The sequence below is a fragment of the Theropithecus gelada genome, chromosome 1, assembly GCF_003255815.1.
Source record: "Theropithecus gelada isolate Dixy chromosome 1, Tgel_1.0, whole genome shotgun sequence".
NCBI classification, from domain to species: domain Eukaryota; kingdom Metazoa; phylum Chordata; class Mammalia; order Primates; family Cercopithecidae; genus Theropithecus; species Theropithecus gelada.
The window spans coordinates 112,303,193-112,325,920 of NC_037668.1; the positions used below are offsets into that span (position 1 = coordinate 112,303,193).

Genomic DNA, 22,728 nt, shown 5'->3' on the forward strand with positions numbered 1-22,728 from the left:
GAGAGTGTTGCAAGGGCAACTCTGCTTCCCAGAGAACTGGAACTGAATCCCTGGAGCCTTCCTAGCAAAATCATGAAGTGTTTTTAAAACAAATTACCTCACAGGTGTTTACAGTTCAGTTCTGCCTGCCCCTCTGCCGAACTGAAAGGAACGGGTGAAACCCAAAGCTGGCTTTCAGCCCCATCGTTCACAGTTCTAAGAAGGAAACATCTTTCACAAAACAGGAACTTGGTCCTTGAAAATTTCACATACTACAGGCTTTCCCGCCACACACCTGGGATATAACATCCAATAGCTCATTTGCAATCTATCGCAGTAAATGTGCTAAGAGCTCAGGAGAAGCAAAATGCACATATGTATAAATGGGCCACAACTTCTAAGGATTCTGCACTAACATGGGTTTCTTCTCTGAAGCAAATACAGTGTTTCTAAAACTTACAAGAGTAAGGGAACATCAAGTAAGAAAGGCCTAATTAAGTTGGGGGTTTTGTTTTGTTTTGTTTTTTGTTTTTGAAAAGTCATGTTAGACTCTTTCCTCTTGGAACAGAATTAACAAATTAGCAGAGGAATAAAATGTACCAGTCATTTGACCATGTAAGTTACATAATGTAGAAGCACATTTTGTGACATGAGTATTCAATGTAGCACAACACTTTCCTCATCAAATTATCTCATTGTTCTTATCCCACGTTACTTTCCAAACAGGCACTTGCTTGTGAATGGCCTCCAGCATCTTGTAGGGTTTGCTGCTCTCAACACCTCCCATCTGTTGCCTGACCCAGAGGCCAATGATGGCTTTTCTATGTGGGCCTAATAACAAATGAAAAGAAGGCAGGCATTTATTACATTCAACAAACACATATATAGAAATTTCTGTGTCAGGCCAAATACTACCATAGCACTTTACAAGCATTAACCCATTTAATCCTCAAAAGACCTATGAGGTAGATTCTCTTTTCACCTCCATTTTACAGATGAAGAAACTGGTCTTATACTTACTGAGAGGTGGAGCCAGGATTTAAATGAGTTTGTGCAATTAACCACTATACCATGCAACCTTAAGTAGTAGTAGTATAAAGGTAAATGAAGTCTTATTAACAAATAATACTAAGGGCTCATATGTACGCAATTCTTAAAAATGAAGATTTTATTTTATCTTTTAAATGAAGATTTTTTTAAATGGAAGAGGTTACCCAGAATGTTCATGTGGACAGGTTTTCATCATGGGTTTCTAAAGTTGTAATTTGTGAAGTTTTATTATATGTATAGAATGGTAGTGTTAGTCAATTGATATAACCAGCCTTCAAATCTGTACGCATCTTTAAATCATCAACTATATTTGTTTCTCTGATTATAAAAGGAATAATTGTTCATATTTGAAAGATTCAGAAAAGTACGTGGTGAAAAATAAAAATCACTCATAATCCCATCATCCAGAAATTGTCATTGCTGATATTTTCACATATATACTCTCTGGTCTTCTTTCTAAATGTACATCCACCCATCTGTATATTGTCTTAACATTTATTAAATGTGACATTTCATGCATATAATGGATGCATTATTCAAAGAGAAACAATTTATATTAGTTTTCAGTACCCTCATATGTATTAAATATTCTTTAAGGATTGAAAAAGTTTAAAATCAATACCTTAAGATCACAGAAGTACCATCAGAGTGGAAACAAATAATCAATGATATATATGCTAGAGCATTCTTAAAATCAAATATTCAGTCAAATGAAGTAACAACGGTGATATTTTTCAATATAATTTTATTTCATTTTCTGCATTACTTAGAAGCATCAGTAAGATGAAAACATTATTTGTTTCTTAAAACTGTGCACAAATTAATTGATGTGACACACCCATTAATGATTATTTTCTTAATGAATTGATTCTAAAGCTTCTCTAAGATACGAAGGCATAAGACAACCAAAAAGAAATATTGATTTATAACTGTCCTAATACTGCTCAGCATTTTAAAGTAAACTATAGCCATAAAGCATGTTATAATTACTAATAAGGTAATCCACAGAATGCCTTGCTGAGCCAAGTGTAGAAGAAATAAATTGTTTCATATTGGAGGAAAGTGAGCACTATAAATCAATATACTAGTGTGAAATTTTACATGGCTACATGCTATCATCTCCAGCATCACAAATGACTTAAGGAATTCCTCAGCTGAGAGTGGACTCCTATGGGTGGCCACAATGTCACAGTCTTGAAGACAACTTCCTCTTGACTGTACCGGTAATTTTTCCATATGGATTGTCTAATGGCAGCAAGACCTGTAGAAAAACCACATGGTAACTTAAGGGACATTAAAATAGCTCTCTCCTCCTTTCTATGACTCAATATTAAAAACAAAAACAACTTACTAAACAGGAAAATGTATATGTCCTCCATTAAAGTTACTTCAAGCATGGTAATGCCTTATTATTCTGGCAATAGTTGAGAGATGAGTCAATTTTCTAGAAAATTTAAAAGCTTTTGAAAAATGTTAATCATTGAGATATAAATGTTTCTAAAAATGCATTCCATATCCCTGCTTTGTAAATGCAGTGTATTGAGCACAATTGACCTTTCCTTGGTGACTCACTTTGACCATGAGTCATTGTCCAATGCTGTAAGATCACCATGCCCTCAGAAATGTCTGAGGTCTGCAGGGTTGTTCACTCAATTCTAAATTATAGAATTCTAAATTCTAAGTGCCTCCAGATAGCAGTGCTTTTAGAGTTCTTCCACCTTCCCACCCTGTCATTTGTCACTTCTCTGTTGGTGTCAATTTGTCCAACTTCCTGTTTCTCATGTGTTATGTTCACTTTGTACATACCTGCTGGGTGAGAGTCCAAGAGTGACTCCAGCCATCCTCAAAGTTCAGACACAAGGACAGCTTGTTCAGCCACTCAGGTGCCTTTATGTAGAGCCCTGACCCAAAGGAACTCAGGCCTTCCTGACTCCAAGTCCCCAGCTGGGCTCCACGAGGGAGCTGCGAGTCTGACTTCCTAGAGGGAAGAACCCTGTGGGCGCGGCCCCCCAGCACGCTGGGATTAGTGCAGACCTGAGGTGTCGGGGGCCCTCAGGAGGCCTCCTCTCTCTGCCTGGCGTTCTGAGCTAAGCACTGCTCCAGCCATGACACCTGATCCTTTTTTCTATTTAGGGTCCATTTGTTTAGCCTCTGGTGGACTTGGCCAGGATTACTTTCAGGTCCCTCTTCTGCCCTTTAGAAAGCTTTAAAAAGACGTTACATTCTAATGAATGACATTCTGGTAGCCATATCCTTTCCTTCCTCTAAAGTAAATAGTGCTGCCTCTCCTTGTGGCTGGATGTACAACATGTGGGACCAAGGTTGCTCTCCTCAGCAACTCAGAACTCTAGATCACCTATGTGGGCACCTAAGCATGACCTTTGTTTCCAGATGTGACTCCCCCAGCCTCCACCTGCAGCTGATGGTGGTCAAAGCCTGCTAGAGGCCACCCACATTACTCGCAAAACAGAAAGGAGGTACCTGGCCCGAAGGATTATGAGGCTTCTGGGCCAGCAGGTACAGAATGTGGGACCTTCTGAAGACCCCCTTCATTAGCGCTTATCCACCAAAGGATATAAGTCTACTAGAGCAGAGCCATGCTAATAGATGGCTGCTTCCCTATCTTACTCCCCAACACATACTAAAAGAAGTTACTCAAAATAATGTTTTCTAGATAATAGAAATGTGTGGGAAGCTGCAGCAAATTGAGAAATCTTATTCTGAATGTGGTCCAAGAGGGAAGAATGGTTCTGATCTCCCAAGAACTGACCATACCAGCCCACCAGTCAGGACTTCAGGCTGTCTAATCAGACACACTGAGTGGTTTAACATTCTGCCACGGCTTAAAAAAAAAAGCAGGAGAACTGCTTTTTCCAAGACAAAGGGTTCTTTTCAAAAAATTAACTTCTGCACTTTACCTTCTGTAATTGCAATTAGAAACATAAATACTCTTTCATGTTTTCCTATGTGTATTTTATGCCACTGAACTGACTAGTTAATCAAAAGGTAGGAATGATGGAAGAAAGTGAAAAATAGAATCTTTTTTTCTCCTCATTGCCTCATGATGGAGAATAATGAAGCTGTGTCCTTGTATGGCACTTTTTGGAGAAGCAGATCTCAGAGTTGTTTCCTTGGGCACACTCTGTTCCTTCTCTGTCTTTCTCTCTTGGACTTCCAACCTTCTATAATTATTCATCCACTTCGAGGGCACTCCAACCTCAGGCATTGAAAGGCCCAGAATTGAAGAGGGCCGTAATCACTGGCAACTATAAATATTCCCCAAAGCAACAGTTGCTAAGAGTTTTATTCGGTGACACTATCATCCCAGGCTTATAAAAGGGGCAGAAGGGGATGGGACAGAGATGTGCTTTAAATATATTTAAAGTTCTCTTACCTCTTCCTTGTTGATCAGACCCATTTTGGACATGTCTATATTGAAGTAGTGAATGTTTGGCAGGCTGATTTCCATATCTTCTATCTGGAATCCACAGTGGCATGCATCACATTAGGAGCTGCGAGCCTCCATCTCTGTCACTCCAGCCACCCTCACCTCCCCTACCCTTGCACCCATTACTCAGGTTCTCTCTCTGACTTGGAGACACCCTCTGATGTACCTCCACTGCCCGACATTGTTCTCTCCTACTAGTTCTGTGATTAGATGGTGGGCCTACTCTTCTCCCCTCAGTGTACAACATCCGTTTCTCTGAAAAGAAGGGGCTCCTCGGGTTAGAAATGTGGGAGACCTCTTCGACATCCAACTGGCCTCCAGGTACTGGCCAGTCAACATTCTAAATTCCTCCTCATTCCACTCCCACCTTTCAGGCCTGTACCTAACATTTATAGGCCCTGCAGTAAGAGTATAATTGGAGACCCACATACCAAATGTATAAAGATTTTAAAGTTATATTAATCAAGCTAAAATTTTTTGAGTGAAATATGTTCTACTCTTCTAACTTGACAAATATACCCTTCATAACAACCTGGATGGCCAGGTATTAATTTAAAATTCTCTAACTTCTTGGAGTACCATGCTGGGGCATGGCAGCATGGGAAGAGCCAGCCCCTTGCCCCTGGCCCATCCCACCTTCTCTCTTGGACTCACAGGGGTAGACACTCCAGCTTGCATGTCAAGCGCCATCCATACCTCCTGCAAACATCTGCCCCTTTGCCTACTCTCAGGCCTAAGTGTGAACACCAATAGCACGATTCGCCCTCTGGAAGACAGATCTCGAGAAGAGATTTGCCCAGGTTCCAGAAGTAGTCTCACGGCTATTTGGACAGGAAATTCTGGGGAATGCATTGGGCCTCTGCAGGGTACGTTGCTGTGGCCCCACTGATTGTTCACTCAGTGCAGGGAGGCATAGCCAGAGGAAGGCCTTAACGGGGCCTGTAAAATGCTGAGCCATGGCCGGAGTCTCTCTTGTCCAGGTCTAAGGATGGTACTCCTCCTCTCCAGCCCCACCATGGCCCAGACTCTCTTTGCAAGATTCTGAAATAGATCCCAACATGTCTCCTTGCCTATGGTCCATCAACCTTTTCATTCATCACACTTCTGTCACAGTGATTTTTCTAGAGTACAAATCTGGCACAAAACATCCTGCTTAAACCCCTTGGTGGCTCCCGGAAGCCTTCAGGATAAGGTACAGACTCTATAAATAAGCCTAAAAAGGCCCTCTTGACTGGCTCCTGTAGTTCCTGCCTCATTTCTATATGGAGTGACTATAATTCATTCATATATATCCATTCACACGTGGTAGACCCTCAACAGTAAACAACTGTATCATGCTATTTCTTGTCTCCATACCTACCCTACTCCCTCACCCTTGAGAGTAAACTCAGATAACCTCTAGACTCAAATCAAACATCCTTCCCTCTAGAAAACCTGGCTGAACCCATCTCCTATACCTGAGTTAGCTGCTTTGCTCTGTACTTTCATAATACTCTTTTCTCTATTGAATTGTTAGTTTACTTATTTTGTTTGTTCACTGAATGATGAGCTCTTTGAGGGTAGTGACTATATCTAATTCATCTTTGTATCCTTCATGTGCTGCCAGAGACATAATCACCATTCAATAAATGAATGAATGAACGGGTGGGTGGGGAAGTAGGTAGATGGACAGATGGATGGATGGATGGATGGATGGATGGATGGATGGATGGATGAAATCTCTCTACATCTATCTTTCATTGTCTGGTTTTCCTGAAACACACAACCTTTGTCTAATTTCCCCTCTCTCTCAAGTCATTCAAGTGTCCTGAATATGAGGCTTAAATCAGTGGCAGGCTGAAGGGACTCAAACAATTTTCAACAAAACTCAAGGACTACAACCGTGGCCTGTGTTTTCAGGTTAGACAGATTTTTCCATTTTTGCTCTCTTCTCACTTGCTATAACAAGCTTTTGAACAACAACAGATGTCATTTTTCATGTGTCTTCCACTTTCTTATTTTAACTCTCAACTCTTTCTCAGAGCTGACAGAAGACACACGTTCTCCCAATCCTCAGAATGGCAACTGACAGAACATACCTCAGGAACTCGGCTCAGGGAGAGCACCTGGATATCATAGAGGGTCTTCTGCACAGAGGGTGAGTACTCGCCTTTGTCATAGGGCCCAGCAAATGTCTCCAGGACAAGGTCCCGAATGGTGCCCCTAAAACACAGAGAAGGTCACTGAGGATCCTGAAAGGAATTTTAGAAATGTATTAGGAAGCTAAGAAGCAGTGACCTATCTGTCCCCCAGAAAACAATGTTATTGATGTTTTTAGAAAAGATTAGTATCTTTTAATGCCAAAAACAAAACACCTCACTTCCCATTCCCCTATATACACACACACACACACACACACACACACACACACCATTCAACAAACATATTGAGCATCACTAGACTGTCTTCATAGTTTGGCACCAGGGCCCGGTGGGCATTTTAGGGTAAATTTCCTGTCATGTTCGAAGAACCTAAGAAGAAGACTCCCAAGTATTCTTACCATCTTGCTGCTCTGCTTGGCTGGCTCATTGAATTTTTACATTTGGGGGTTTACTCTGTGCCAGCCTCTGTGTTTTTAGATTAGACAGATTTTTCTGTGCTAAGCATTTTATGTGATGATGTCATTGAATTCTCTCAATATAGCTGAAGTAGGTACTATTATTATCCCCAATTAGAGAAGAAGAACCTGAGCTTAAAAGTTACATGATCTGCTCTAAGTCCCTCTCTTTGGTAGGAGGCCCAGCCTACAGTACTATCCTGCCTCTGGCATGTTCAATTTCATGCTCCTTTCAACATAAATACATCAGGCTGCTGCCCATGGAGAGCACTTGAAGTAAAAAGGAAGGAAGACTGAGGTGACGTTCTCATCATGCATTTAAAAACCTATCACATAATAAAAGAAGCAGAGAAAAACTACACCAGTGGGAGGGAATGCTGTGGGAGTGGGTGATGGGGGAAGGGTATGCATGCGGATTCTAGTTTATGATAGGGTAGAAATTTCTACAGAGCTTTAGCAAAGGAATGAGATACCTAATCAAAAAGCAAGTTCTGAAAGTCGAGAGGTCTAATTACTCCCTGTCAGGGTATAATAATAATCATACCATATTGTGAGTTATCAGAATCAAAATGGAGTCACTTGTGTCAGACACTAAATAAATAAATAAATAGAGCCAGGAAGCTGAGGGAGGGCCCTCATGCACAGATGCCTGTAAGAACTATTGCAAAGACTCTCTGAAGGGCTCTTATGTACATATGCCTGTAACAAGAATTTTGCCAAGGACTTTTCAAACAGCGGCTCGCGACGTGAGTCACAAGGACAGCTAGCCGGATGTACAAGAACACTTGCCTGACACGGTCTCCACTAATGAGCTGGCGTTAACTCCCATGATAGCCACTGTAACCAGTGTTCTCTTTGTCTCAAAACAAATTACGTACACATTTTCCTTTTGCTTTTAAAAGCTTCCCCTTGCCTCAACCTCTTAGGATACACCTATGTTTCCTGCAGCCAGCCCACAAATTTGCAGATTTCCTGTGTGTTCCTAAATAAATTCATTATCTTTGAGAATCTCTCTGTTTGTTATTTCAGTTGACAATATTTTTAAGGAATTTAATGCTTATAAAATGCTTTTGTGAACATCATATCATTTTGAGTTTAGCCTAGATTGACCAATTATCCCAGTTTGCCCAGAACCAAGAGGTTTCCTGAGACATGGGACTTTCCGTGTTAAAACCAGGAAGTCCCTGACAAACTGGAACAAGTGGTCACCCTCGTTTAGCCTTCCCTGCATCACTATGAGGTAGTAAGGCCAGATATTCTCTTCATTTGATGCAGTGTTTCTTCAAGTGTGGTCCCTGGTCCAGTGGCATCTGCATCCCCTGGGAGTTTGCAAGAAATGCATGTTCTTGCACCCCACCTCAGTCCTACAGAATCAGAATCTCTGGGGGTGGGCCCAGCAAGCTTCGTTTTCTGATTCTGTGTGATTCTGATGCACAGGCATGTTTAAGAACCACCAATTTAATAAATTGAATAAACAGAAGGGATTTCTGAATAGTGGGAGGTTGAGTTGAATAGCCTCTAAGTTTCTCTTTTACATTCTAAGATTCTATGAAGTCTGGGCCCCTGGGACAAGGGCAGACACGACATGCACATGTTCATACCAGGTAGCCTCGAAGTCCACATCCCTGCACTGGTGGTAGCGCCACTTGCAGTACACTTGGGTGGCAAAGCATCGGTCCTTCACCTCAGGGAGGGTGGTGAACTGGTCCTTGATGAAACCTTCAAATCCAGACTGTGTTGTTTTCAAGACCTTGAGGTCTTTGATTCCAGAATGAATGACGGGGGGTCCTGTTTCAAGTAGAAAGTCAGGAGTGGCAGAGGTCATAAACAAACAGTGCCTTGCTGCTGATACCTAGCACAGAGGATCCTGGTCATTAAAACATGACACATTCTGTACAAAAACTACATCACCGCCCATGTTTTCTGTCATCCTACTTCCTCTGAAGTCCCAGTGAAGAGGATAGTGTGCCTTTGCTTCCATCCGGATTCCATGACTCCCTGCCCTGTCTTCCCTTGAAAATCTGAAGGTCTAAGATTAAACTCCATTGTGTATTGAAGGTCACAGAAATGAATACATTCCTTTCAACTACATGCGGGAGTGTCTTCTTGGCCAACTCACCTCATGTATTTTGAGTTCCATCTCCTCCAACAGGTGATCATGCTGGAATGTGTTAATAAGGTCCTTAAGGGCCATTCCTCTACCTGCTACTGTGATCCCTTTACTGGGGGTAGTGCTCATGCTGATCAGCTACAGTAGCTGATGATCCCAATCTCCACTAGGCTGTGATGGCATCCCAGTTCCCTTATGGTTATCAGCTCAGCAAAACCAGGCAGCTTCATAAATGGGTAGCAGCGTGGGCCTGGCTGAGCCTAAATAAGACAGGGAAGATGGAGCTGGTGACTCACAAAGGATAGATCTGCCTAAGTTGATATCTATAAAGGCTTTTGTTTTTTCTGCTGAAGGAGAAGGGACAAAGTTGTTTCATGGGTACCTGAGGGAGAGAGGGGGGAGTTGAAAACAATGGAAGGGATGATATGGCTCTCCTTCTGTCTCTACTGCCCCTTCATAAGGTAATGGGGCAGGTGGAAGAGTGACAGGTGTCATCTAAAAAAGAACAGTATTAACATTACTATGACATTATTTGTCTGCACAGGCTGGCAAGAATTGGGGACATTCAGGGAGCACTTGACAAACCCTAATAGCAAAGTGCCATGGCATGATTATTTAAAAAACCTTTTTTTCAGTCTCTTTGTTAGTTCCAACCAATATCTATTCTTTTTGGTATGTTTAATCTAAAAATCAAGAGCCAGAGGTGTCAGGTATCATTACACACATGGTCTTAGTTGAAGAACAAGAATATAACTCATGATCCTCAATTAAAATCCAAGGAAGTGCTTAAAAATGCAATGGTTTACATCACCTATGTGGTTTCCATTGCTACAGTTAACTCAGGAGCTGTGGAGTTTCAAAAGTAGGTAAATAAAGTCTATATTTCTCTATTTTCCATGCTTCAGTATACACCTATCAGATAAAACATTTAATCAGATATGTCCTGATTAAAGAAGATATTCTGTGCAGAATGTCCCAGGATAATGCAGTGAAACAGGAAATCATCCTTGTTTAACTTTCTGAAGTACTTACTGGAAGCTACATCTGAAGAAGGAGCAAGAGAAAGATACCAGCAATGCCTTAATGCCTTCAGCTGACTGAGCTTATCGGATTCTAAATGTATAAAGTCATGATCTCACAAAATCAACATTGTTACATGCAGTGAGTGTGAGCCTCAAACCCAGTAGAACTACAGAAACAATCAATAAGTATCTGTTGAATGAATGAATGAGTTTAGCAAGATTGATTCATGTCAAGGATTAAGTATTGCACAACTTAGTATCTTTCTTTACTAGACAGTTCAGCCCCAGCAAACTTTACCATTTCCCTTCCTGGTCCCCTCTAACTCACACACAGTGTGGCAGGGCGTGAAAGGAAGGGTATTAACCTTGGCTAAGAAACTCCTCTCTGTAGATGTACCTTTGGTTGCTGCAGTTTCAGTCTTTATCTTACTTAGTTCCCAAAACTCTCTAAAGCAAGTATTTTAATGTGACTTTTAATCATTTGCCCATAGTCACATGGCTAGAAACTGTCAGAGGTGGAGTTTAAACTCAGCACCACATTATGAGATCCCATGCTTTTCTTCCACTTTTTGGATCACTTCCCATCTATGCAATGGTTCCTCCTTCCTTTGACCCTTTCCCCATTTGTGTTCTATAAGTGGCCTTTCCAGGAGACAAGGTTGCCACCGCCTATCCACAGTGGCTTTAAGGACCTCAGATAGAGCACCCTGCCTGAAAAAGACTATCTCCATTGGCCAGAAATTGAGATTGAATAATCACTTTTTAGAGTTGGCTCCTGGGTATCTAAAAACCTTTGTATTCCTTAAACATTTCCTATTGAAATGCAAATAAATATCCCTTAAGGGAGTGACTCATTAAGCCTTTGTAAGGTACTATGATAATCTACTTCCCATGGTAAGCCTTTCTAGAAAACAAAATCCTATAGAAATGAAACATGGGTTTGCAGTCAGGAGTGGGGTTAAAATGAAACCCTTGCAGAAGAATAAAAAGAAGGCGAAAAAGAACCAAAGACAACCTTTATCTACATTGTTTTCTTCCTATTCATCTGGCCTTGACTGCTGGCATCTGTGTGAGCCAGTCAAACTTTGGCTCGTCCAATGGTGTTAACCGTAAAAGGATTCCTGGATGCAATGTTGCATAGTGGTTGAATCGACAGCTTTGAGACTCAGATTCCTAGAACTCAAATCCCAGTGCTCTCCCTGCATCCTCAACCCCCATTTTTATGAGCTCCATGCTCCTGAGGGAATTTTTTTACCCTCTCTCTACCTTGATTTTGTCATCTGTAAAATGGAGACGATAATCATACCTATTTCCTACAGCTGCCACATGTCTAAGAGAATGCACTAAAGGACTTAGTAGAATGGCCGACCTACATAAATGCTCTACAAACATGATGATGATGATTTTGCCATAATTGACTTTTTCACAGTGACTTCGACAACTTATAAATATTTCCCACGTTTCACAAAGTCTTACTGGGTTCTGAAAACTACTTCTAAGGTGCCGTCCTATCCATCTCCAGCCCTAGGATAAGATTTATTGACCTTAAGGGAGTGTCAGTCCTACTAGGCCACTTTGAAATGATCTGCTTTCTCACTGGAATCTAAAAATGGAGAAAGCAGTTGTATTTTTAAAATGTGTTTTGGCATCAGTTTCACACAGAATAAAATGTCTCATGTTCCCCAAGACAATTAACTATTGCCACAGTTTTGGCAGAACACAAACCAGCTACTCTGATGCTCTCATCATTCTATTAAAAACAACAACAACAACAAAAATGATTCTCTCTGAATGTTAAAAGAATTTTTCCCTGGCACACATCAGACATGCTGGATGAAATCAGAGAGCTTATTTTATCTTCTCTGTTGGCAGTGCCCCAGCTTTCTGAACATTGGTAAGAACCTGAGGCTTTCAAAATCATGGGCCCATCAACTAAAAATATGATGCCTCACACCCTCTAAAAACGATTCCCATTTAGACTAACAAGTAGTAATTCAAAAACTGTCCTTTTCTAGGTTACGCCCCATGAAATCACTTAATCAGCTTGTTTTGTTTTGTTTTGTTTTTCTGCCATGGTTATGGAGTAATGCAAAAGAAAGATTTTTCACATTTCACTTTGCTAGAACACAATCTTTTCTAGCTTTTAGTGTCCTCCTACACACTTAGCAGATTGTGGCTTATCTCTCAGAGAATCATACATCCTACCCTTTAGCTATCTAAGGGAAAGAAACTCACTGCGAATTAATAGAAAATAAGCCCAATTCCTTACCTACGCATCAGGTGTCACAAAGCACAAAGCTTTATTGAGCCAAGAAAAAGATCTTGTCATAAGAGGATAATTGCTTCCACATTTAACACCTCCAAAAAGGACACAAATAGCTGAAAGGCAGATATTTTAAAACCATATTAAATCATTCTAGTAGAAAATCTCAAACTTGTAAAGTGCTAGAAAAAGTAAAGATCGATTAAATATTTGCCTTGGAGAGTCCATTTACCTCATGCAGGGAGAGTGAAAGCTCCCTCTGTGCAATTCTGGATGGAAAGAGATGACATCATCCCGATGGTAGGAAATTAACTGGGCTTTTGTACAACCAGGTGATGATCAAGAAGATTTTTAAAGACCACAAATCTGCCAAGAATTTTTCTTACAAAGGAACCGAAGAGCACTTTAGTCTTGATATCAGAAGGACATAAACAGACTTCTTGGCAGTAGCCATCTCTGTCCTGGATCTCCCACTTCTCCCATTTCACTTCTTCCATCTGCCCATCTTGTCACCTCTTAAATGTGTTCTCCTCCAGGACGGATTTCATCAGCTGCCTTCCTTACAACCATCCCCCTACCCTCACTACCCTTCATGTCAATAGATATATAGGAAGTATTTTTCACTACGAGAAGACACAGTCTAGTATTTGAGGTCTCTTTTCCATCTTCCATTCCTCTATTTAGCCATGCTTTAGCTGAATTTCATAATTAGCATCAAATGGGAGAAATTCGGTGCTGAAGAAATTGTGAGTTATAATTCAAATAGTGCAGAGGTTTGGGGGTCGATTTAGTTCAAATTAGTGACTCGATCATACCAATGACTTAAAGCTCCGTTAAGCTTGTAGTTTCTCACTGATAAATGACAGAAAGAGTTCCGAAGATTCGATGCCATATGATACCTAAACCAACAGCCTGCATCATACACCTAGGGCCTAGTTCTCCTCTCAGGGCTTGAGAAGTCACAAACATAACACCAGCCCTCAATCCTCTGGGCAAACAAATTTATTTCTGTCTTCCAGATTCTCCTGTGGAATCAGCAGGCTTTGAAACAACTAAAATACAGCCTAGTGATGGAGCTGTAAAAGATCCACTAGGAAGAAACAGTGTAATGGGAGTTTTAGAGCAATTCCCAGGGCTTAAAGTGGTGCTTGAGGTTCAGTAGGATTTCTAGAAATGTTTGTTCATTTGCTATGTAAGAATGAATATAGTCCATCGGGAGACACCCAGTCACACCTCCTCCTGGGACGAGTCCTTTTGGGAGTGGCATGACTGAACATGTGATTAAGCACATGTGTTTGAGGGGGCAGAAGTCTTACCATTCTAGCCAGTCCCCCACCAAAGCACTACTCAGGTGTTTGTAACAACAGCCTTCACCATGTGAATTTGTGAGTGGTGTGTGTACAATATAATTACTATTTTCTTTAGTTAAGCCTTTACAAGGGCATTTCTTAGGATAATGATTGTAACATTCTCTCACATTACGATTCCTACAGTTTCAGCTCTTGGATAATAAGCAAATAAAGAACTAAACTTTGCTACCAAAAGAGCATACATCCCTACTCTCCGAAGAGGGACAGAGTAGAAATGTCATCTTCATACACCCAACACTGAAAGATACACACACCCATATACATGTGTACACACATACCTGTATACACTTAAGGCAACAGATGTCTCTTCCGCTACCCCAATCCCTGCCAGCCCTGCATGAAATCAGAGGGGGAGTTGGAGGCTGGACTCTAGATGAGTCAAGCTGGAGCTTCTGGAAACACTGCCACAATGATCTCAATACCCTGAAGCTTTGTATCTTTCTGCAGAAAGAAAAAGTTTTAACCTGATTATGGTGGCTAGTTTTTCCACTCAGCTGCAGCCAGGTGATTAGAATTCAAGCTGATAGCAACTCTTGGTCATTCCTGGAAAGAACGGGATATAAAGAGAATTCCTTTTTCCTTTTGTGATCAGCAGAGCCCTATACTTGGCCACTTGACTTCCACCTCCATGGCTCTACTAAAAGTATTCTGGGAAGTCACCAGTGACGCCTATTTATTGACAACATAGTTTCTCATCAGTCCTCTCAGAACCCCAACTTCTTAAATCTCCTGTGGCAGAGGCGAAATCTGCTTGCTCTTCCTCCTGGCACTCAGCTAGATGACATTTTGCAGTGTCCCTTGCAGTGAGGTGTGACTATGTGACTGAGCTCTCTCCAGTAGAAATGATCCATGCTGTTTCCAGGCCCGGAGTTTATGCTTCAGGGACTTTGCCCCTCCTTTGGCTCCTCCAAGCTCTTTCTTTGGCTGTCTGGTATGGGGGTCTATTCTCAAGATGACACCAAAAAGTAAGGATTAAAAATATAAAGCTGCCACTAACCTGGGTTCCTGAAGAATTTCATGGAGCACAGCATCCACCTGACCCCCTTAACCCCACACACAGACACTGAACTGGACTTCTACAAAAAGAAGTAAACTTCTAGTGCTGAGCCACTGCATATGGACCTATTTGCTATGCATCTTGGTTCCTCAGTAACTCAGAAATCCCTAATTTCCTGAAATGTCTTTTTCTTCTGCTTCCATGACACTATCATCCCTCATCTTCCTTCTACCTCTCTAAACATTCTTCTGTCTGAGTTTTTAAACTGCCCAACCCTTACAGTGGGGAATTTTTCTCAGGCCATCTCCTCTTTCAAACTCTTCTCACTTTGTATGTTTTTCTGGAATGGTCTCCTTCTTCTCTATGGCTTTACCTACCCCCAATCTGCTGTGGCTTCACCTGCCACCAATCTGCTGATGTGCCCCAAATCTGTCTCCATCACATGGTCCCACATTCACCAGCTTCCCACCTGAAAACTTCCCCTGTGTGTAATCTCTTTAGTCAGTTGTCCAGTCCTCCCACATTAGGATCAATTTTAACTCCTCTTTCTCTCCAATCTTTCATCCCGACTCAACCACTAAGACCAATTGATTACACTTCAAAAATGTCTCACATAATGTTTCCTACAACCTCTCAGTCCCTCCAGCTCTATTTCTACTGCTTTAGTTTAGACCCAATCACTTCATCTTTGCAAGAAGTCTCCAAATGTCTCACTACTGCCTGTTTCTCTAGCCTGTCACCATACCTTGTTCAGAATTTCGGAACAAAAACATGCACATACTAATCTGACCATTAGAGACCTTCTCTGGTTCTCTGTTGTCACTCTGAACAATAACTATAGCTATTATTTAAGGAGATCTTCCGGTGTGCCCAGTACTATGCTAAATGCTTTAATAAAATAAATTCAGCATTTATCTCCTTTGTTTCCCTGGACAGTTGTTGAAGTGGGCACTGGTATCCCTGTTTTACAAATTAAAACCCACCCACCAATGTAGTATAAGTAACCTTGCTCTTAATCACAAAGTTATTAAGTAGTGGAGCTCAAATTCAAATATGATTCATTCTGATCTCAAGGCCTCTTGCTTCACCACTGTGCAAAACTGCCTCCATCTTATACTAAACTTGTGTATAGCACATGAGGCCCTTCAGATTCCAGCCCAAACCACCAACTTATTTATCTTCATCTCCCTTCTTACATTCTAGAAATCAGACCCACTGAACTTGTTACTGTCCCTTAAATGCTTTGCCCTTTCCACAGTTAAATAAATTACTTCCCCTGCATAGTCTTCAGCATGAGGCAAGTGCTCAAAATATTTTACTTCCCCTCTTCCACTCCTCATGGATTATACTCATATGTATCCTGTTTCTTCTGCCTGTAATTCCCTTTCCTCCTTCAATGCGCAGCGTATTCTGAATCAGTTTTCAAAAGTCAATTGGAATATTTTTTCCTCCCCTGTCAAGCCTTCCAGACAGACTGCTCTGGAAAGAGTTTCTTCCACGTCTCAGTTCCCATAGCATGCTTTTAATCCCTTCATCATAGTCTTTAGCCTCTCATATTGCAATCAATCTGTCTGACTAGGGTCAGGGAACATCTTATTCCTCTCTTTCTCTACAGCCCTTTGCATACATGATAGGTCCTTAAAGTCTAATTGCTGAATGAATAGTATATGAATGAATGACATAAGCACTTTGCATAAATGCTCTCATTGTTAATTAGCTCTCTTGAGGCCTAATCCTAGCTGCTGTTATGATTTTACATAATTGAAAAATGTAACAAATGTTAAAAAGCATATCCCAAAAGTCACCAAAAAGCAGTTCCAAGCGACGCTGATCTGTACAGTAGCCACTAAGCCACATGTGGCTATTAAGTACTTGAATTATGGCTAGCATAGCTTGAGATAAGCTACAAATATAAAATATAGAATTTTAAAGATAATTTTGTAAAAAGAGTATAAAGTATTTCATTAGTAATTTTTATACTTATTGCATACTGAAATATTTTTGATGCTATTTAAATAAAATATATTATTAAAATTAATTTCCCTAATTTCTTTTTGCTTTTCTAATGTGGTTATGAAAACAAATTTAAAATTACATATATGGCTTACATTATACTTTAGTTGGGCAGAGCTGATTTCGAGTTTCTAATTTTATGAGGGCAGTTAATGAGGCTTGGGTAGGATAGCACTGAGTCAGGAAACTTCTTTCTCTCTCCTCCAAAGGTGTATATCTAAGACAAGAAGGAAGGAAGAAGAAAAGAAGGAAGAAGGGAGGGAGGAAGAGAAGGGAGAGGGAAAGAAGGAAGGAACCAGAGAGACAGAAAGGAAGGAAGGAAGGGCTAAGGAGAGGAGGGAAGGAAAGAAAGAATTTAGTTCCAATTTAACTTAACAAATAGCTCAGAAAGCTAATATAGCATATGACTACACACCTGGGTGATAAAGATCATCTTTTCCACCAAATACAGCAACTATTTAGTCTCTTTTATATAACATTAATTTTATAACTGTTTTTATAACATTAATTTTATAAATATCAAACATTGAGAAGGCCCTAGTTATGTATAGACTTTAATTCAGATAGTGGAAAATATTTAAAAATAGCTAATACACTAGAACTTCCTAAGGAGGGTGTTATCCAAAAGAACTCAGAATGAGAAGGGACCTTATATTTTATTAACCTTATAATAAATCTGATACTCATTAGATGCCACTTCAAATTCCTACTTAGGAGGAAGGGAAGAGAACAGCAAAGAAAAAAAAAGGGGAAGAGTAAAGGAAGGGAGGGAAGGAAAACAGAAAAATTTCAGAGTCAACCCTTTCATTTTATAACAACCATTAAAGTTTATTTTTATTGAGATAAAGACATTATTACCAGCTTTGGCTCCATGGTTCTTAGAGGTCCTCTAATCTAACTCTTAGCCAATTTTTGAACTCTGACAAGCTCAGCAAATCTGTGGAATACAAGCTGTGGAAATTTTAATATTTGCTAAGTTCAATTATCAGTACTAATAACACCTATGTTATAATTGTGTTTCATAATTAATTTTGAAATTTCCTAGTAAATAGAATTATATAATTGCCACTGCTAACTTAAATGAGATGCATTTTATAGGAATTACAATATTAGTGGTTTTATTACACAAATAAAATTTCAGGAAAACTTGACTATTACTTAGTAAATATTTTCTATGAAGGTTACCATAATTGCGACATGATATGGCACAAAAAATATTGGTCAGAAAATTCAGAGATTTGGGTTCTTTTCAGCCTGGGCCTTTTTAAATTTTGCCTTACCTCAAAATCTGGTAATAAAAATGATCTACCTGACTCAATCCCCAGGGTTGTTGCAAAATGAATTATTTCATTTTTATATTTTAACACAAAAAGTAGATAATTCTTTAATGTAATTCAAAGTCACAATATTCATTTCTAGCTCAGATTTAAAAGTCTTAAAAATTCTCTATAGTTTTCCTCCATGTTAATAAACAGCATTGTTTAGAAGGAAGAAAAAAGGAAACCAAACCACCCTGAAGTTGCTACTATAGAATCAAAGCATGAAAAATAGTTTCTTACCACTTCTCAGTTGTTCAACTTCACAGAAGTGTGTTCCAGTGGGAGTGTGAATAAATGCATGGACATGCTTAACTCCATTCTGAAAATTAGGGAAACAAATTATTTCCAGGAAAATTTCAGTACATGCCATAAAGCCAATTTCTTTAATTAAACTGAGAGCACAAATAAGTGAGTTAACCTTTTCAAGACGCTTCCAAGGGATTTCTTCCACGTAGACTTGAGCTCGGATTACATGGTTAAAAGAAGAAAGAAAATACTCACAAATATTCACACCAAAGGCTTCTATGCTTTTGATCTGTAAAAAGGAACAAGATGCTTCAAACCAGAAATAATTGTACCATTTAAAAATAATTTATAAATACTGTTAAATGAAATTATGGGAGGTCATCGCTTTGGACTAAGTTCCTGCATTAGGCCCCAACAGACCAGACCAAAATGGAGTCACTTATGCTAAATGCCACATAATCAAATTGAAGCTTTAAGGAAGCAGATAGATACCAAAATAGACCAGTTTTTCCTGAAAACAGAAGATTCCAGTCTATCTGAGTCAGCATAATAAGGAAGTCCCCTCTGCTTTAACTCTTACCAAAAAAGTAATCTGAAACCTGATGTTAACCAATCAGTTTTTTTTTCCATTGTTCTGTTTCTTGTTCCCATCTTACAAAACCCAATGTTCTGTTCTTGCCCAGTGAAAGCTCTTACTCTTCTTTGTAGAACAGAAGATATCCCTAATGGTAAATAGAAACCAATTCAATCTATAACTAAACTTGTTGTAATTTTATCTTTTGATATTGCTCATGATGTTCTGTTTCCTGATGAATTGCGTTTTAGAACTAGACAAGCACAGAATAGAGTCTATCTCAAGAGAAAAAGGTGTTTATCTCAGTTTTTTACTAGAGCTCCCAAATGAAGTTAATAATCACCATCACCAGAAGAGACTCTTCTGTTTTTAAAAGAAACCCATTTTGCAGGAGAGGGTGTGTCAGCGGATGAGCAAAAAATAACTTAACATTCAGATTCTTCTCACAGTGAGTTCAGTCATCACTTGTACCAACCACAGCACACTATAACACTCTGAACTCTATGAGAATTCCCAGTTTCCCAAGGAACGTTAATGAGGGGCCACCTCACCTTCCGTACCTTGCATACAGGCCTTCTATTGATCCCAGCTCTCCACCCCCATAATGCAGCTTCCATATTAATCCCTAGTAATATTTTATGGTCTTAGCACAGTCTGCAAATTATTAATGGCTTTGCCTATAATTAAAGTGAAGTATTTGTACAGGCTTCCCCAGTATAGTTCTGTTTTATACCTGTAGGCCCAGAATAATTATGAATAGCATCCTATTTTGAGCTCAAAAGTGTCATGGTTTGGATAAGAAGTTACACGATCACTCCATCCATAACGAATGACTTTAAGTAGTTTTTAACATTCAGGTCCTTTCTTCACTTTTCTGCAAACTCCTACACAATACAGGAAATACAAGAATCTGTTGTACCTGGCCCTTGTCCATATCACAGTACAGGTCTACTTTCAAATGATTTTTTTAAAGAATGCAATTCTTTTTTCCACAGCCCCATCTATGTTTGCTGGGTCATTCTGATTAGCAAGAGAAAGGTTCAGGGTAGAAATAGGAGTTGTAGAAATTACATTGCAATGTTTGTTCATTTAATGAATTATGGGTATGGATTTCTTGAAAAAACATGAGAAAAGAAGCTTTCCAGTCTACATTTCTTGTCTTTTTAGACTTCGTGGCAAGTAAAAAAAACAACAACAACAAAAAAATCACTTTGAATTGCCCGGAAATCTGGGTGACCCAGCACAGCTTCAATCACACTTAAAGAAACCAGAGGTGGGGTCGGGTGTGGTGGCTTACACCTGTAATTTCAGCACTTTGGGAGGTCGAGGCAGGCGTATCACGAGGTCAGGAGATCGAGACGATCCTGGCCAATACGGTGAAACCCCGTCTCTACTAAAAATACACAAAAATATTAGTTGGGCATGGGGGCATGTGCCTGTAGTCCCAGCTACTTGGGAGGCTGAGGCAGGAGAATCGCTTGAACCCAAGAGGTGTAGGTTGCAGTGAACCAAGATCATGCCACTGCACTCCAGCCTAGTGACAGAGTGAGACTCCGTCCCCCGCAAAAAAAACAAACCAGAGCTGGAAATGCTAAAATACCAGTTCTATCAGATCTAAGTCTCACTTGAAAAGTCCTAATAACCACTGTATATGAACAGTAAGTGGTAATAGAGTTGGGAAAATTAGAATGGTATTAAAATTTGGAAAACAGATTTCAACAATAAAAATAAATGTATCTCATAGTCAAGATATTCTTCTGTATTAATAACAAGAAGTGAAATGATATTTTCTTCTATAAATGCACACCATTCTAAAAAAAAATTAAAAATAAATGGTAAGACTCAAAGAAATGCATGACAAAAATGTGTAAAATTCTACTCTGAAATTCTTTCAGGACCTTGATTTTCCTTTGATTCTAATCAGAGATAACATGTATTTTGTCCAGTAAGATTCTCTGCCTAAAAGATTGCAGTGAGATGAGAACCAAGGAAACAAAGATGTGAGGTTGGTTGGTTGGTTTGTTTTTCAGCAAAGTTTTCTCCAATCCTGAGACATGTAGGCTAGAAAAGAACATTTTTTTAAAAATGGCTTAAATGTAAAAATAGGTTAAAATGCAAAGGGGACTTGAAATAAGCAAGTAACACCTCATGCTGTTTTATTGCAAATTCTGCATCAAGATAGGCAGCATCTAAGAAGAATGACACATACTCCCTTAAACTTTGCCAAGACATGAACTGTGTTCTTGATGGTGTCTGTAGGGATGATATCTGAATTATCTCCATGCAGGTAATCTTTTTTGGAACTCAGAGTAAGTTGCACTGAAGTTGCCACCTCTTTAATGCTGTGATATTTTCCATCTCGCTGAATATGGAGAACTTTTACCATATCCTTCCCATAGCCAGTTCGGACAAACTCCAACTCATCATTCTGCAATGAAAACACAGGCATCTTATTGAAGAAGGCTAAATGAAAGCCAAAAGTTAGGTGAAACTTATTTAAGCCTTCATTTTATCATACAATTGCAAAAGATGAGATTCAGAGTATATATGGGAGCAATATCACATTCTACTTTTGAAGAAGAATGGGAACTTGTATAGAAAAAAGAGAATCCCAAGCAGCAAATGAAAATATATCAGATTGTTCTGAAGACTGACAGGTAGAGGGCTTTTTTGATAATAAATACGTTAATAGGACCTCCTGGGTCAAACCTATGCTGTTTTATTTAATCCCTACTAACCTAATCCTTGTAATAGCACCGTAAAATCCTTATAATCCCAGTGTAAAATGGGAACTAATATTCCCATTTTATGGAGGGAGAGGGTGAGTTTCAAAGAGATTAAGTGATTTGCCCTAATTCATACGGCTAGTAAAGGACAGAGCCAGGATTTGCACTCAAGTCTATTGACTCTAAGTTGTAGAATGGCCACTATGCGAACTGCTTTTCTTCTATAAAATGTCTTGACTGTGTTAGCTGGAAATAATTGCATGCCCTTTTTATAGAGAGTGATATTCTGGAGAAAATGCCCTGTGATCAATAGAAACAATTTGAAAATTGCCTTTTCTCCTTGCTGCCGGGAAGAAGAGTAATTAGTGACAGGGTCCAGATTACCTTCAGGAGTGCAGAGCCAAGGCTGTCTGGCTGCAGGGAGAGCTATGCTTTTAGTGAAGAGACACTTAATAAAAGCCTGGTGATTGATGCATTACTACCCTTATCTGAAGCTGGAGCCTTGGCTAGTGAACACGTTCATCTCCACTGGTAGAATCCATAAGATTTGTCCCTGGGCCTTACTGGTGTTTGAGGAAAGAGGCAGGAAGGAGTAGAAGAACAGAAAAATCTTATTTTATTTAGTACAGAAATTGAACATTAAAATAATGAAAGAAGGTGACAAAAATAAAAGTAAATAGAAAAACAGCATGCAGTAAGAGTCTGGGTAGAGAGACGAAGAGGGAACCTCATCTGCAAATCATACTTAGGATGTTCAGGTGTACCAAGGGCTGCCTAAATATCTATTTGAATAAAAACATCACCAGACTCTCTGAGGGGAATTTAAGAATACTAGCCAAAGTCAGAAAGTACTGCTGTTGTTAAAGTAGGGAGTGGGAGGCTGCCTCCAATCTTGGAGATAGAGCTGGGCAGGGCAGGCTATTGTTGGTCATTGAACATGCCCTCCGGGGTTGAGATGTCTGAATTCAGTTCTTTCTTGTGAGAGGTTAAGGAAAACCCTTGCAGAGACCTTTGA

General features: G+C 39.8%; 1 protein-coding gene across 1 annotated transcript; it reads right to left on the reverse strand.

Annotated features, from left to right (window-relative positions):
• Positions 1 to 2,215: 2,215 nt before the first annotated feature.
• Positions 2,216 to 21,436, reverse strand: LOC112628445 (uricase). The gene is made up of 7 exons (XM_025391218.1): positions 21,197 to 21,436; positions 18,586 to 18,702; positions 18,408 to 18,486; positions 8,675 to 8,861; positions 6,556 to 6,679; positions 4,424 to 4,507; positions 2,216 to 2,290 (listed from the first exon to the last, which is right to left on the reverse strand). The coding sequence occupies exons 1-7, from the start codon at positions 21,434 to 21,436 to the stop codon at positions 2,216 to 2,218; spliced, it is 906 nt and encodes a 301-aa protein (XP_025247003.1).
• Between the last annotated feature and the right edge of the window lie 1,292 nt (positions 21,437 to 22,728).

Bases quoted from the DNA above. Each gene is read 5' to 3' on its own strand.
- LOC112628445 (XM_025391218.1), bottom strand. From the start codon at position 21,436: ATGCCTGTGTTTTCATTGCAGAATGATGAGTTGGAGTTTGTCCGAACT. The intron at 6,680-8,674 runs GTATGAACATGT...TCTGTGTTTTAG, and splicing joins GTGGACTTCGAGGCTACCTG to GGGCACCATTCGGGACCTTG. The intron at 4,508-6,555 runs GTATGTTCTGTC...TGTGGATTCCAG, and splicing joins CCCTGAGCCGAGTTCCTGAG to ATAGAAGATATGGAAATCAG.